We start from the raw sequence: 14,510 nt of genomic DNA on the forward strand, positions 1-14,510 counted from the left end.
AGGACACACAGATGGCCACCAGACGCGTGAAAAGATGCTCAACGTCAGCAGGCGTCAGAGAAATGCAAATTAAAACCACGAGTCGGTGCCTGCCGCCGGTAGGAATGACTTTCATTAATAAGGCAAAAAATAACAAATGTTGGCGAGGATGTGGAGAAAAAGGAACCCTCACACACTGTGGGTAGGATTGCAAATTAGTGCATTCACTACGGAAAATAGTATTGAGATTCCTCAAAAAATTAAAGAGATGCCATATGCAATTCCAGCAGTTCCACTTCTGGGTGCTTACCTGAGGAAAACAAAATCACTAATTCGAAAAGATGTGTGCACGCATGATGAACAATCATTGCATCACTGGTATTTAGCCACGACGTGGAGGCAAGCTAGATGTCCCGTCAGTGGGTGCGCGCATGCAGAAGGAGGCGTGTGTCTGTAGAACCGAGTGGTATTCGTCAGTAAGGGAGACTATTCCGGCCACTTACAGCGGCACAGTGGACCTGGGAGGCGTTGTGCCAAGTGAATAAGACGGAGAAAGGCAAAGGCACACTGTGTGATACCACTTACGTGTGGGATCTACAGAAAATGGAACAAAACAAAACAAACAAAGGAGAGACCCATAGAGAGCACATTTGTGGCTGTCAAAGCGGGGGGCCGGGGAATGGAAAAGTGTAAACAGACGCAAACAAGAAACGAAATGGCTGTGACCGGAGCTCCCTGAGCAGGAAGGAAGCAGCACAGTCACGTGGACCGACACGGGGGAACTGGGGTGCGTTGTCCTGCAGCCGCAGCACTTCAACTGCGGGGAGCGGCCTGCGCCCCGCCGCTCTTTGTAATCTTACAACAATGGATCTGTTCCTTGCTTTAGAAGAGAAGTAAAACTTCTGTACTACCCAGGTTTCCTCATCAAAATAATCAAATATACAAAAATAAGGTGACAGTGGCAACCGAACTCTAAGTCAACTATCAGTAAATTATTTTGCATTTAAAAGCATGGTCTTATTATTATGTTCACCAGTCTCTTGTCCTAGTTCCTTTTTTAAAAGGTTTTATTTATTTCCAGACAGAGGAGAAGGGAAGGAGAAAGAGAGGGAGAGAAACATCATGTGTGGTTGCCCCTCGCACACACCCCCTGCTGGGGACCTGGCTGGAAACCCAGGCCTGTGCCCTGACTGGGCCCCGAGCGGGCGACCCTCTCATTTGCAGGCCAGCACTCAGTCCACTGAGCCACACCGGCCAGGGCTGATTTTGAGAAAACACATTTATCTTTTCACCGGGATCATCTGCCCCATGTCTGGTCAGTACCCATAGCTCTGTACAGGTTGTTTCAAGAGGTCTTTCCAAGAAGCTTGGTTACATTTAGAGAAGAAAGACCTTCTAAGGCTTTTAATAAAGCCTGAGAGTTGTTTAGATTTACACAGATATTCTGTTTTCCCTACTTGTGTGCATTAAGGCAGTCGTACTGTTTACATTCTACATGAGATTAGTTTCAGTAACAAACACATTGTGTGTGTGACACGCACTGTATCAGCGCATGCCCCGTGCCGCACACCCTCCGGGAGACGGGGGCAGGGCCGGCAGTGGGGGCCCACGTGCCCGGCCCTCACGGGGCACGTGCTAGAGACGGCCTGCCTGCCGGGGAGGGCGGGCACGTGATCATCATCACAGCCCGCCGTCTGGGAAGTGTTTGGTTACGGAGCCAGCTGACCCTGGAGCCCCGCGGAGTGGTCCGGGCCGGGCGCACGTGGCCGGAACCGTAAGTCAGAGTTCTGGGGCTTCCGGCCTCGTGCAGCCAGTGCGCGTGAGTGCCCGAGCCTGGCTTTTAGTGGCGGGTTGGGGGGGGGGGAGTGTGCCCGGAAGAACTGGGGAGGAGAAGAGGTGCCCTGGCGTTCTCGCCTGGCCCCTGCCCGCTTCCCTCATCCCCGTCCTCGGGGCCTTGGCCTCGGGCACCGGCCGGATGGCCGGAGGTGAGGGGAGGGGAGGCGCCAGGGTGGGAGGACGGCTGGGCGGGACGAGAGGGGCCGGAGGTGCTAATGGAGGGAGGGAGGGTCCCACAGTTTGTAGGGGCCCTCCGCGGGGGTGGGGAGGGAGAGGCATTCGGTGGAAAGTGGAATAGGGAGAGAGGGGCCCCGGCCTCATGGGGAGGGGCTGCAGAAATGGGTGAGTGCGGTGCGAGGTGACGGTAGGCCTTCGGAGCGGAGGTGCGGGTGAGCGCCGGTGGCCGGCAGCCCAGGAGAAGGCCGAGGCCGGAGCTACGGGCCTGGGGAGCCGCCGGCCTAGAGAGGGACGCCGGGCCGGCACTGAACGGGACGTGGCGGGGTGTCTGGGACGGGGCCGCAGGACTGCGCGAGCAGCGAGGGCGCGCTCCGGTGGGCCGGTGCGGTGGCAGAGCTGGTCGCTGGAACGGCGTTTTCCAGGCGCCCGCAGAGAACACGCTCTAAATGTCCTCTCTTCTGACCCTGCGACTTCAGCCAGGGCACCCGCTGCCCCGCGCCCCTTGTTGCGTGAGGGCTCCGCTGGCCGTGGGGTGGCTCGCAACGCCGTTTCTGGCCGCAGCATTGACTCCGGGCGGGCGTGTGCTCCGAGTGCCCAGACCGCGCTGCGGACTAACACAGGAACTCGGGGCTCGCCCCGCCACCGCCTACGCGTCATTGGAGAGCTGCTCACGTTGAGGTCGCGCAGGTTTTAGAGCCGATTCTCAGTCTTGACCTTGCCGTTTCACGACCGTGTGAGCAAAGGAAAGTGACCGTGGAATCACGGGCTGGAGGATTCACGGGCTGGGACGGGGCGTGTGGCCGGCGGCGAAGCCCATTGTGTGAGAGTGTGCTCGTCCCAGGGTCCCAGGTCGAAGTCCCGCAGGCCTCCGGCCCAGTGCCGCGGCCCTGGGGAGCGGAAGCCGGAGCAACGAGAGTGCCCGCGGGGCTGGGAGAGCGCTTTCCCGAGTTTCCTTTACTGCGTGGAGTCTTCTCTTGAGTAGCCGGAAGAGAAGAAAAACAAAAACGCCCACCAGAGGAATGTGCAGTGAGTGCTGCACACGGTTCGGGTGTTACGCCTTTGGCTTGCTGCTGCTCGAGTTTCTTCTCTCTCCTGCTTGCTTGACAGTCAGTTTTGACTTCTTTCTTCAAAGTGCGTGTGTGGGTCCCCATATGTAAACCCTTGTGGATATCTGGCACTAGTGCATGAAGCAGATTGAGCATTAGGTTTTCATACTTTTGAAGTGTTTCAAAGCTTTTCATCGGGTATCTGGTTTGTTGTAGTTCTCTAATTGATAGAAAACTGGATCACAGCTGACTGACCTTGTGTAGCATTCTGCTGATTTTATTTTAAAAGCTTTCGTCTTAGCATGATTTATAGAACACTAAGATAAGAACTGCGTATCTACAGAATGATCTCTACCACCGAGGTTAAACGGCAGGCGGAGTTTCTCCCTCACTGGTGACGTCTGAAGTGAGGCGAGCCGGAGGAACCGGGGTCACAGGAGCCCGTGTGCAGAACCCCCCAGGGTCGGCTTCGCACCCGGGCTGTCTTCGCGCCCTGCCGGGCCCGACGTCGGTGTGGAGGATGGCACGGGGGTCTCTGTTTTGTAATGTGTGAAGAAGAACCATCTGTTAAAGAGGAGAACTGGAGCCCCAGTGTCCTTAAAAGTTCATCCTTCTCTCCCCAGATGATTCCGTGTATATTACTTGTTCACAGTCCTCGTCCCTTGTGTTTGGTCGGCTTCTTTTTCCGTTGTGTGGTCCTTCCTGGGGGAGAGGTTGCGTCTCCTCCTCCTCTCAAGCCCCAGCGCTTGCAAGCACGGAGAGACTCGCCGGGGAGGCGGAGGGGCTGCCCAGGTTGCGCCGACGGGATGTTGCTAAGCAAATGTTAGATGGAACAAAACAATAACTTTTCTTTATCTTAAATACAACCATATGGTGAGTATCTCAAAAACCCTAAGTGGTTAATTGCATGTTAAATTCCTTTCCTCTTTGGCTACATAAACAACTGAGAAAATATTTACCTTCTCTGTCATGGTAGGTTTATTTATGACTTTGTAACTAAAACACAGAAGTGTTATAAATTGAAACTTTAATCTCAGGATTGACTCATTTTCTAAAAATTTATATGGTTCCGGTTTGTGGGACAGCTGCAACTCCAGACCCCGCTGATGTAAAACAGGAGGACGCTACGAGATCACCCGGGCTGTTTCTGTAGTGCACGGCTCCGTGCCGCGTCACCATCTCCCGTCTGTGTCTTGGTTTCCACGAGCAGTGCGACTTCATTTTATTTTAGTTTAGTTTGCCTGCAAAGTCACAGGGGCTAGATACAATAAGACAAAAATCCGGGATATTAGAAGCTCTTTCTTTACCAAGTAAACTGTGTGTTTTAAGGGATACGCATCTGTCTCTCAGATTTTAAGCTGTTTCTGCTTTAGGAAGTTGCTTCTCGGGCGGTTCTCTAAGGCACCGATTTCCAGCCCTGTTCGTCTCACGGCGTGGCGCACGTGCACTAATTACTAGACCCTGTGACACGCCACAGATGTATTTCTGCCCATCTGAAAAAAAAAAGTGTAATTTCAGTTCATGCACACCGGACAGCTGTTGTCGTGTTGGCTGCTGTCGTTGTTTACCCGACAGCCTGAGGGGAGAGAGGCCTGTGCCCCCTGGCTCTGAGGTCAGGGGTCGCACGTTGTGCAGGACCCCCCCCCCCTCCCGTGGTGCTCCCGGCGGAAGCCGACGCCCTGGGGTAGGGCGTCATGTTCTTACCGCAGGCGAGCGTGAGCTGGAAGCAGGACGGGGACCTCACTGTGCCTCGTGGAGCGGTGGCACCCAGCGGGGCTCGTGACCGTGTCCTTTTGCCTCTGGGCCTTTGAGACCCCAGGGCAACACGAGGAACAGAGGAAGCCTGCAGCATGTTTCCGTTGTCTTTGGAGTAGGAGGGGTATGTGCATGACTGAAAACCGTAAGGGCCAACGGGTTTGCGGTGTGAAAGCCCCCCTCCCCACCCCCGTGCCCTCCCCCTGCCCCACCTGCGCCCTGTGCTACTGTTGTTCTCACACTCTGACGTGAAGGTAGAGTTCCTTCCGCTGGACGCGGAGAGACCTCAGGCCTGCCGTTCCCACCAACCCTTCGCCTCATGTTCCTCCTGCCTTTCCTGATCGTTTGCAAAGTACAAATACAGAATTTCTGTTTGTTTATTAGTTCCCGACACCCTGGTCGTGGCCGAGGCCAGGTGGCCCATTCCGTCTTGTAGCGAAGCTCAGAAGCTTTGCAGACAGAGTGCGTGCGGATGGAGTGATTCACCTAAGGAGGCGCAGGCAGATTCAGTAGACGTGTTGCCTGACTCTTGGACCGGAGTTCTGTTATACTAATTTACTGCCATGAAATAAATTCCAGATGGAGAGAACACTTACATAGGAAAAATACACCATTAGAAATGGCATCTATTTGCAAATATGTTTTTCATTTAGAGAAAGATAGTAAGTAAAAAAGAAATGGAAGAAATCTCAAATGAGAACAGTAAGAATTTGATCACAAAAATTTGAACCTCAGAAAGCGTGAATAAAATTCACAGGCAGCAAACTAGTTTTTAACAGTTGTAACACTTACGACAAATGGTCTACATTGTTGCCGCATAAGAAGCTTATACAAGCAGAACAAAAGCAACAGAACAACAATAAAATAAGTTGACTCACTTGGGATACAAAAATAGGCAAGTGGAAATAACAGTGAAATGACATATTTCCTGATCAAATTAGCAAACGTTTTATAAAAAGACAATATCCTAGTGCCAGTATAGAGGCCCTGAGATATAAAGATTTTTATGTCTGTTTGTAGGCAGATAAGTGGGAAGGCGTCAAGAATACAAAGAGCTTATGGACCTCTTAAGCCAGTAATGTAGCATTTAGGAATTTAGCCTAAAGAAAGGTAGAAAACCAAATAAAGCTTTCTACCTGATAATCACCGCATTTACCAAAAAAAAAAAAGTGCACAGAGTCCAGCACTCCAGGGCCTGACCCTGCTCGCCCACGTCATCGCAGGACTGCCGGTCCGCCCACCCACGGGGGCGTGTCCCCTGGTGCACGGGGCTGGCCGCTCTTCCGCTCCCCGGGTGGGATCGCTCTGGCGAAGCTCGCCGCAGAGTCCGGGGCGTGGTCCCACGACAGCCTGAGCTTTTTGTGTGCTGCTCGTCATGGCCGGTTTGATAGACCACAGACGCGGCGGCTCGTTTCCGCTCGCATTCTTTCATGACCAGTGAGTCAGCACCTTCCCCTGTGGTGCTTTACGGTCTCCGTGGAGGACTGGGGATGCATTGCCTGTGTGTGTCACTTTCCCCATGTCTATTATATTTTTTGTTACAGGTGTTTGTAGGCGTGTTAGCCTTTTATGATTTTTTAACATTCAGTTTTATTTTTATTAGTTTGCTTGATAGTTGGAGCGATTGTATTTTAGTTAAATCTGTCAGACTTTCAATTTCCTGCCATGCTTAAAAGGAACTTCCTAAGAGTATCTAAATGTTTGCCCATATTTTCTCCTAGTACTCCTGTGGTTTTATTGTTGTTAATTTTTAATCTTTGGTTGTTTACGTTCATGCTGGTATGAGGTGTGAGATTTAGAGCCAGCTTCGGCTTCTCCGGTCGGCATGTGCATAACCCGTTTTTCTCCGCCACTCCGAAAAGGCTGTCTTTGCGAGCGGGGCAGTTTCCGTGGGCGACAGAAGGTGCACCTGCGCCTTCCGCCCGTCGCAGCGGTTCCTGCCTGGCCTGGACGATCATCGCCGATTGTTGGTTTTGTGATGCAGGCGCATGCTCTGCTCCGCTGTTCATTTCTCTCCCTACTCCTAGCACACTCTCTGTATCTAGAATGTTCTTAGTAGTCTCTCCCACGTCCTATTCAGTGTATTCCTGTAGATGAGGAGGAGGAGGAGGAGGACGACGGTGGCTGTTGTGAATGGGATGTATATGTCCCTCCCCCTTTTGCTAGCTGATTGTCATTGGTACACAGAGAGTACTTTAGTTGTTGATTTTGAGGCTGGCATTCTTAATGTTCATTTACTGTGTTTGATATTTATTCACCAGATGTAAGGGGTTTTCCAGGCATATCTGTATGTTTACACATACACACGTAACGTATCTCACAACCTGTACACTTACATTTTTCTGCCCCTTTGCTATATTTACCTGTTTCCATGTGTTCAGCGGGGTCGGTGGCTGGAAACTTCCAGCGTCCTTGTTTCCTTTGTAGTTGTGCTGGGATGTTTCTGGCCGACCTGTGGTCTGAAAGAGGGCTAGTGCGAGGGTCTGAGAAAAGAGAACATTGCAGAGCTCTGGTACCAGATGGCCAAGACTGCTGCGGCGTCAGTTCAGCCTCAGCTCTCTGTCTGCAGCGGCGACCCCTGACCCGGAGGGTCGTTGGGGGTTAAAGGAATACATGCGCATCAGGAGCACCACCCACAGCGAACGGACAGCAAGTGGCAGGTGTTGTTGTTGCTTGTCGGCAGGATGAAGATCGTCAAAGGGGGCATTGGAGTGGCGAGAACTGTGTGTGGAACCGTCATTTCGTCGGCTGCACAGGAGATGGGCGGGGGGGGCAGGAAAAACTGAGGACCTCACTGGAAAAGATGGGGAGCCTCCCTGGCTGTTGTGCGTGGTTCTGCTGGGGCGGCTTTTGCGGGGGCTCCCTGCCCCTGACGGGCGGCGGCCCCCAGGCTCCCCGGGGCCCGTGCCGGCGCGCAGCCAGCTGCACCAGCCCCACGGTGGCGGGCCGGTGCCTTCTCCCCGCTCCCCGTGGCCATATGTGGTCACGAACGGGCGGGATAGTTTATCTCGGCGTCTCTCACACGTCCTGCTCTGTGCTGTGTACTTTTAATCTTCGGGAGAGGGGGCGCCCCGTTCGCCGCCGCCTTTGATGCCCCCCCCCCCCAAACTCGCAGCTCGGCGGCCAGACCCTCGCTCGTGCACGTGTGTGTATTTTTCTGTGTCTCGGGGAAGCTTTGAAACGCTCGCTGATTTATGGGGAGTAAAAAGGGGACCAAACTTTCTCAGAACATTTAGAAAAAAATGCAGACACTTAAAAGCTAAAATCAAACAATATTTGAAGTGATTTATACAATTCCAGCAATCACTTTTTTCACGTAAGCCAGAGTGCAGTCTGAGCAGCCTTTCACGGCCCTCGGCCCTTGAGAGGGAAGCGGCGGAGCTCCGTAAATCAAGCGAGGGCTTACACTGACTTCACAGCCACTCCTTTTAACTCGTTTTCCCTCTTGAAACTCGGTACAGCCTCTGAAAGGGTTGGCCAATTCCACATCGACTTCAAAGTGAGTAAGGAAGTAGATGAAAAGGTTTTGGAGAGTGGTAGGCAGCTCCGCTTAGTTGAGCACGGCGCAGCGTCGCGGGACGTGGAGTGATGTCGTGCCGCGGGCCGGCTCCCCTGGATAGGAGAGTCCAGCTGCAGATGGGTCTGTCTCAGCGGCGGCTGAGTGACAGGCCGTCTCTGTGCTGGAGTGACCTCAGGTTTGCCTGTTGGCACGGGTCCTGGGATGCCACAGGAATTAGGAATTATTCCTAATTCTTCTTAATAACCTCTTATGTTGAGTAGTAGATGAAAACAAGTATGAAAGTACAGTGATTTTACCACAGAAATAAAAAAACATCCATTTTCATTTTTAAAAATTACCTGCCCGATCATTTTGACTGTATTTTATTCTCTCCTGCCTTAGCAATGCATTTACATCTTTTTCTTAAAAAGTGTGTTTTGCCCTGGCCGGGTGGCTCGGTTGGTCAGAGCGCCGTCCAGAAGCTGCCGGAGTCGCAGGTTCGAATCCCGGTCGGGGCACACACGGGAACTGACCAGTGAGCGCGTCAGTCAGCAGGACTGCAAGTCGATGCCTCTCTCCCTCCCTCCCCCCCCCCTTCTTTCTCTCAGACAGAGAGACAGGCAGAAAGTCTCTCTTGTCCAGCACTTCAGGTGTCCCGTGCGGGGGGTGCCTGCGGGCCGGCCGGCTGGCCTCGGCCCCTGCTTCAGTGACTCCTGCCGCACTGCTGTTTCTGCTCTGTCCTTGCCCCGCTGCGCCCTGGGAAGAGGCCCTGGCTTTTTCTTCTTCCGACGCTCCCCGCGGTGTCGGGGCTGGTTAGCTTCAGGGTTGGCTTTTGTTTTCTGTAACAATTGCCTGTTTTACTGCCAGTAGCTGCTTTTTCTTTTCCATGGCATCTTGACCTTGTTTCATAAGTGCAGCATTTCTGCTGCGAAAAGTAGGTGTGTGCCTAGACCCTGCCCAGAGACCTCACAGTCCAGACAGAGACGACTGGGTCCTGAGTGGGGCGCCGGAAGGAGGCGCGGACATGGGGGGGTGAGTCCAAGAAGTGCATGGTGACAGAATCGTCAGGACGTGAGAGCTGGTCAGCAGCAACTGGGTGAGGAGTCCAAGGTCAGTGCCGACGACCTGCGACCTCGTAAGGAGCTTGGGGAAGAGCCTCAGCTACGTCGTGTTTGGTGGTGAGACCGGAAGCTCTCCCTGCGATGGGAAAAAGGCTACATTTTCCATTAAATGCGGTGCTGTGGTTCTCACCTGCACCATTGTCAGGGGGAAGAAATAAATGGCACTTGGCCTGGAAAGGGGCAAGTGAAATGACCTCTATCGCGGATGACATCATCTTGCACATAGAGAACCCTCAGGGACCCACAACAAACCCGCAGGACCAACAAGACTGCAGGTCCAACAAGACTGCAGGGTGTGAGAGCAGTGACAGAAATCGTGGTATTTTTATGCTATAGCAATAAACAATCCAAGACTGAAATGAAAACTACTCTATTGTAATAGCATAAAAAAATTAAAACACTTAGGAATAAATTTAACAAAAATTCAACACTTGTACACTGAAAACCATAAACTATTATTGAAAAAATTTAAAGACGATCTACAGAAATGGAGAACTTTCTCACTTGCGTGGACTGGAAGACTGTTCAAGGTGACAACACTCCCCAGATTGACTTACGGATTCAGTTCAGTCTCTGACATCTCAGCTGCCCTTTGGTAGAAACTCACAAGCTGTTATATTCATATGGAAATTCAAGGACCCAAAACAGCCAAAACCAACTTGAAAAAAAAGGTAAAAGTGAGAGGGATCACACTACCCGATTTCAAAACTTACTACAAAGCTCCTGTGGAGTTCCCAGAGTGACGTCTCCAAACTGGCGGCGCAGGCGGCCCCAGGCTCCACCCCCCGACAGACCAGCAGTTAGACAGCTGCCCGCGAACAGAAGCCGACCTGGGGGAGCCTGGGAGCTCGTGCAGGGAGCGGCAGCAGCACGGCGGGCTGGGACGGGAAGCTCGCACGAGCAGCGAGACAGCTTCCTGTGGCCTCCCTCGCGCCCTCCCTCAGGCTGGCAGTGCCCAGTGACGGGTGGGCTTCCCAGCGGGCACAGTGTCCACTGCAGGGACAGAATCCACCACGCCTGCTGGGACGGGAGGAGCAGAGGGGCGACCCTCAGCGCTCAGGGCCCCCGCACAGAGGTCCCAGGGGCTGGTAGAGCTGAGGTGTTAGTGACATTGTTCATAGCAGCCCCAGAATGAAAACATCCCACGGATCCTTCCGTCAGCATTTTAGGGGGGTGGATAAACAGTGTTGCCAATCCACCCAGTGGAATGTTATTCAGCCATAAAAGGAAACCCAGTACTGACTTAGGGTACGATATAAATGACCTTTATCTAAGGGAAAGAAAGACCACCTACTGTGTGATTCCACGTACCTGAGACACCCAGAGCAGGAAGATCCGCAGACACCAGAGGTAGATCGGTGGTCGTGGGGGGCTGGGGGAGGCAGGCGTGCAGGCTGACTGTGAGTGGGTGAGAGCGCTCTCCCGGCTGGTGACAGGGTGCCGGCATCATGGACAGCGGTGACGGTCGCAGGACTTGGTGGATGCACCAGGAGCCGCTGGGTCGTGCGCTTTCAGAGAGTGGGCCCTGTGGCGTGGGAGTGGCGTCGGACGTTTTTAGAAGAGGACACGGTGCCTGGGAGCGGGAGGGCGTGCGGGGCCCCGCGCTGGGCCGTTTCCGTGACGGGGGAGGCCGAGCTGCTGGCTGTGCCAGGCGGACACCGGCTCCCCTGCCGAGAGCGCCCACGCTGCCCGCCCCCCGTGCGGTCAGCTCTGACTCGGTCACCTCGGGTCGGAGGGAAACCCAGGTCCAGCCGTGCAGGGCAGCCTCGCGCAGCCGTCCCTCACGGCCGACCCTCTTAAAGATGCCGCCTTCGACTCCCACGCTTAGGAGATGCGGGAACAAGACGGCCAGCATAGCGCTCCTGTTGTTGCCGCTTTGCAAAAGAATGCGGGTTGACATTTCTTCATATGGAGAGTCACACTGATACTTAGGTGCTGCGTTTTGTAGTGACGACAAATTTCAACTAATGCTGTTACGTTTGACATTCTGTTTGAATTGCGGGAACGTGTCCCGTTTGGCGTAGTCCAGGTTCCCCATATGGTCCAACGATAACTGGAGCACTTTCTCTCCCTCTCTCTCTCTCCCCCTCTCTCCCCCCGCCCTCTCGTAAGAAACCACTAAAGGCTGTTGCTCCAGGAATCTTGGACACTGTTCAGACAAGGCAATCAGGGAGGATTGAAGACCTGTTGACAGAGAGCAGGCAGCCCTAGTAATTTCGGTGGATCAGTCACGTATTTTACTTCCGTCAGTCGCCCCATACGGAACGCAAGCAGTGACATGCCCCGCCGGTGACACCCTCCCCCGGGCCCTGGGCTGCACTTTGTTGGAAGAGGCCATTCGCTTGTGAGTGGCCGGTGCCCCCCGCAGCGGTCCGGGAGGGCGGGTCCGGGCCCTTCCCGGAGGTGGAGGCGGAGGAGTTCCTACGGTCTCCGTTCACGCAGTTCTCTCCCCAGGAGCGTGGCTGCGACCAGACGGCCTTCTGGTGGCACGGGGTGACTTTTCTGCGACTCGGGCTACACAAGTGAAAGTCAACAGAATGTACTTCTCAGTGACCCGGAGGGACCCTGTGCCGCACAGATCAGAAAATGAGTTTGAGAGTGGCGCTTGTTCAGACCAGTGAGGCAGTGTGAACGCTGGACGCCGTCCGGTGGGGGTCGGAAGGTGAGACCAGTGGAAAGGAGAGGTCACTGTGCAGGCACCAGCTTTCACAGAGAACGCGACTGTTAGGGTCCGCATTCTCCCGTGTCACCAGTCAGTGTGCCGTGGCCTCATTCGGTGGGACGTTCTTAAAAGCAACGGTTGTATCCTAGTTTCGTTGTGTCACCTCGGAAACTCAGGTGTGTGGGTACAGTCAGCAGGTAGTCGGTCATGTTTTTCCCACATGCTGGCGTCTTTACGGCGTTAGTGATCATTGAAACAAGTCAAGTGTGGAAAGAGAATTTGAATTTCCAGATGTCAGTTGTGTCTCAGTTATAGCAATTTGATTCTGATGTTTCTACCCTGTTTATCGTCCTTTCGTGAATATGTGTTGAGCGCGCTGTTGTAGGCGCCAGACAGGTGCGTGTTGCGTCCCGGCCTCTGTAAGAGAGGGAGGGGTCCGTTGTCCCTCCTGCGCACCGGGCCGTCCGGGTTTCCCGGCACCATTTCCTGAGGGGCTGTTCTGAGGACAGGAGCGGGGGGTGTCCGTCCCTGAGACAGAGAAGCGTCTCTTCGGAAAACAGAAGCTGTCGAAGTAGCTGCGGACAGTCACGAAATATTTATAAAAGCGTCTTTCCCAGGTAAGGCGTTCACGCAGTCGCTGGGTGTGCGTGTGAGGGCCACAGGCACCCCTCCCGCGCGCTCAGGGGCGTCTCGCCGCACTGTGTCTCTGAGCTCGGGCCTCGCCTGGGGCACCGATGGTGGTGGTCGCTTTCCACGGCCGTGTGACGGCTCACCGCGGACTCGGTGGCCCAAAGCAGTCCCGTCGCGCAGCTTGGCAGCTCAGGAGGCCGAGTCCGCTCGGGCACAGCCCCCACCCGGGCTGTCGCCTGCACAGGTGGCCCGAGGGTGCCAGGCAGGGAGGAAGGGGGCGCATCTCTTCCTTCAGGGACGTGCCCGCCCCACTCCCAGTCACAGCCTCGTTGTGAGGGGTGGTGGGTACGGGGACAGTGTTCACCCCGCCCTGGCAGTGCGGGCCGCACAGGGAGGAGCCGGCACCGTGTGGCCTCCACACGGGCCCCCCGGGGGCGGGGGCAGGGCCCGGAGCGCGTCCTAAATCCCCACGCCGCTGTGACCTCGGGAGCATCTCTGTTCTGTCCGTGTGTGTTCCTCAATGTGTCGTGCGGCGCCCGCTCGTGCAGCTTGCAGATGTGTGGCGAGGACTGTACTTTGCACGGCGCCTTCTGGGGGGTTAGAAGCCTGACGGCGTAGTGAGCGTCTTAGTTAAAACCTGAGGCTTCGGCGTACTTTCTCGAGTCCGAGTGCTGGTCCAGCAGGCGCTGGCAGACCGCGGGTCCCTGCACGTACGTCAGGGTCGTCCGTTTGAGGACACTGAACGTGTTTAGGTCCTAACAGTCGCTCGGGCCGTTTCCGGAGCTCGGGCCTTTGCCGCAGCAGGCGCCACCAGGAGCACGTGCGCTCCGGCGTTTGCCCTTGGCCCCGCACCCCCACCCCCGCTCGCGGTGGGAATGCCCAGCAGGTGTCTGCAGCTCGTAGGGACAGAAGAACAGCACTTACAGACAAGGGGTTTTCCAGCGAAGGGCGTTCAGGCAGGAACACCCGCGTGGCCTTTCTCAGCTGCACCGTTGTCCCCGGGAAGGACCACGGCACAGGGCGCCGGCCCGCCGTGTCCCCTGCTGCAGACGACCGGGTGCTGCCAGCGGGCCCAGCGGTGTGGAGGGGCAGCCCTGCTCCACCGCCGTCCTGCCGCCACGTGGCCGGGCCGTGCTCCCTGCTGCCACGGGGACGCATCCCAGCGGCCGCCCACGTGGACAGAACGGCTAGTGTCTGGCCTGGCCCCCCAAGGCCTCTCCCCTGGTGTGGCACCCTCCCCTGGTGTGGCACCCTCTGGCACCAGTCCTGTGGGGTGGGGCCACCCCATGTTCCTTTCTCACTGATCACCATCTTCAAGGCCCCTTCTCCAAACGCGGTTACCTCGTGAGGTGCCGGGGTGGGGCCTCAGCGCAAGAGTGTGGAGGGTCCCGGTCCAGCCCCTGGCGCGCTATAACACGTGGAAAAGAGTTACCGCCGTGAGTGGCGTGGCCCGGTGGGGGAGTGGCGAGGGAGGACACCCGCAGACTCCGGCTGTGCGGGCTCTGCGTCCTCGCCCGCACTGTCCGCGGCCCGGGGCTGACCCGTCCCCGGCGCTGTGCTGCTGTCTCCACAGGCCTGGCAGCTGCGCTTCAGCCACCTCGTGGGCTACGGGGCCAAGTACTACTCCTACCTGATGTCCAGGGCCGTCGCCTCCATGGTCTGGAAGGAGTGCTTCCTGCAGGACCCTTTCGACAGGTAAGGAGGGGGCAGGGCCGGAGACGCTCCCTTCCTCGCCCCCACCCTCCACCAGCGTCCAGCCCTGCGGAACCCAGCGGAACCCAGCCCAGGCCCACGGGCACGCAGGG

At 55.6% G+C, this 14,510-nt stretch overlaps 1 protein-coding gene across 2 annotated transcripts in view; it reads left to right on the forward strand.

Annotated features, from left to right (window-relative positions):
* The window catches only part of LOC123818903 (mitochondrial intermediate peptidase), an 86,440-nt gene that overhangs the window by 55,871 nt on the left and 16,059 nt on the right, over positions 1–14,510 (forward strand). For both annotated transcript variants that reach the window (XM_045839240.1, XM_045839241.1), the window contains exon 17: positions 14,279–14,400. In XM_045839240.1, the coding sequence (XP_045695196.1) occupies positions 14,279–14,400 (122 nt within the window). The remainder of the gene's footprint in view (positions 1–14,278; positions 14,401–14,510) is intronic.

The sequence above is a fragment of the Phyllostomus hastatus genome, unplaced genomic scaffold (genome assembly GCF_019186645.2).
Source record: "Phyllostomus hastatus isolate PE091 unplaced genomic scaffold, TTU_PhHast_1.1 phas_contig_29, whole genome shotgun sequence".
In the NCBI taxonomy this organism is placed as follows: domain Eukaryota; kingdom Metazoa; phylum Chordata; class Mammalia; order Chiroptera; family Phyllostomidae; genus Phyllostomus; species Phyllostomus hastatus.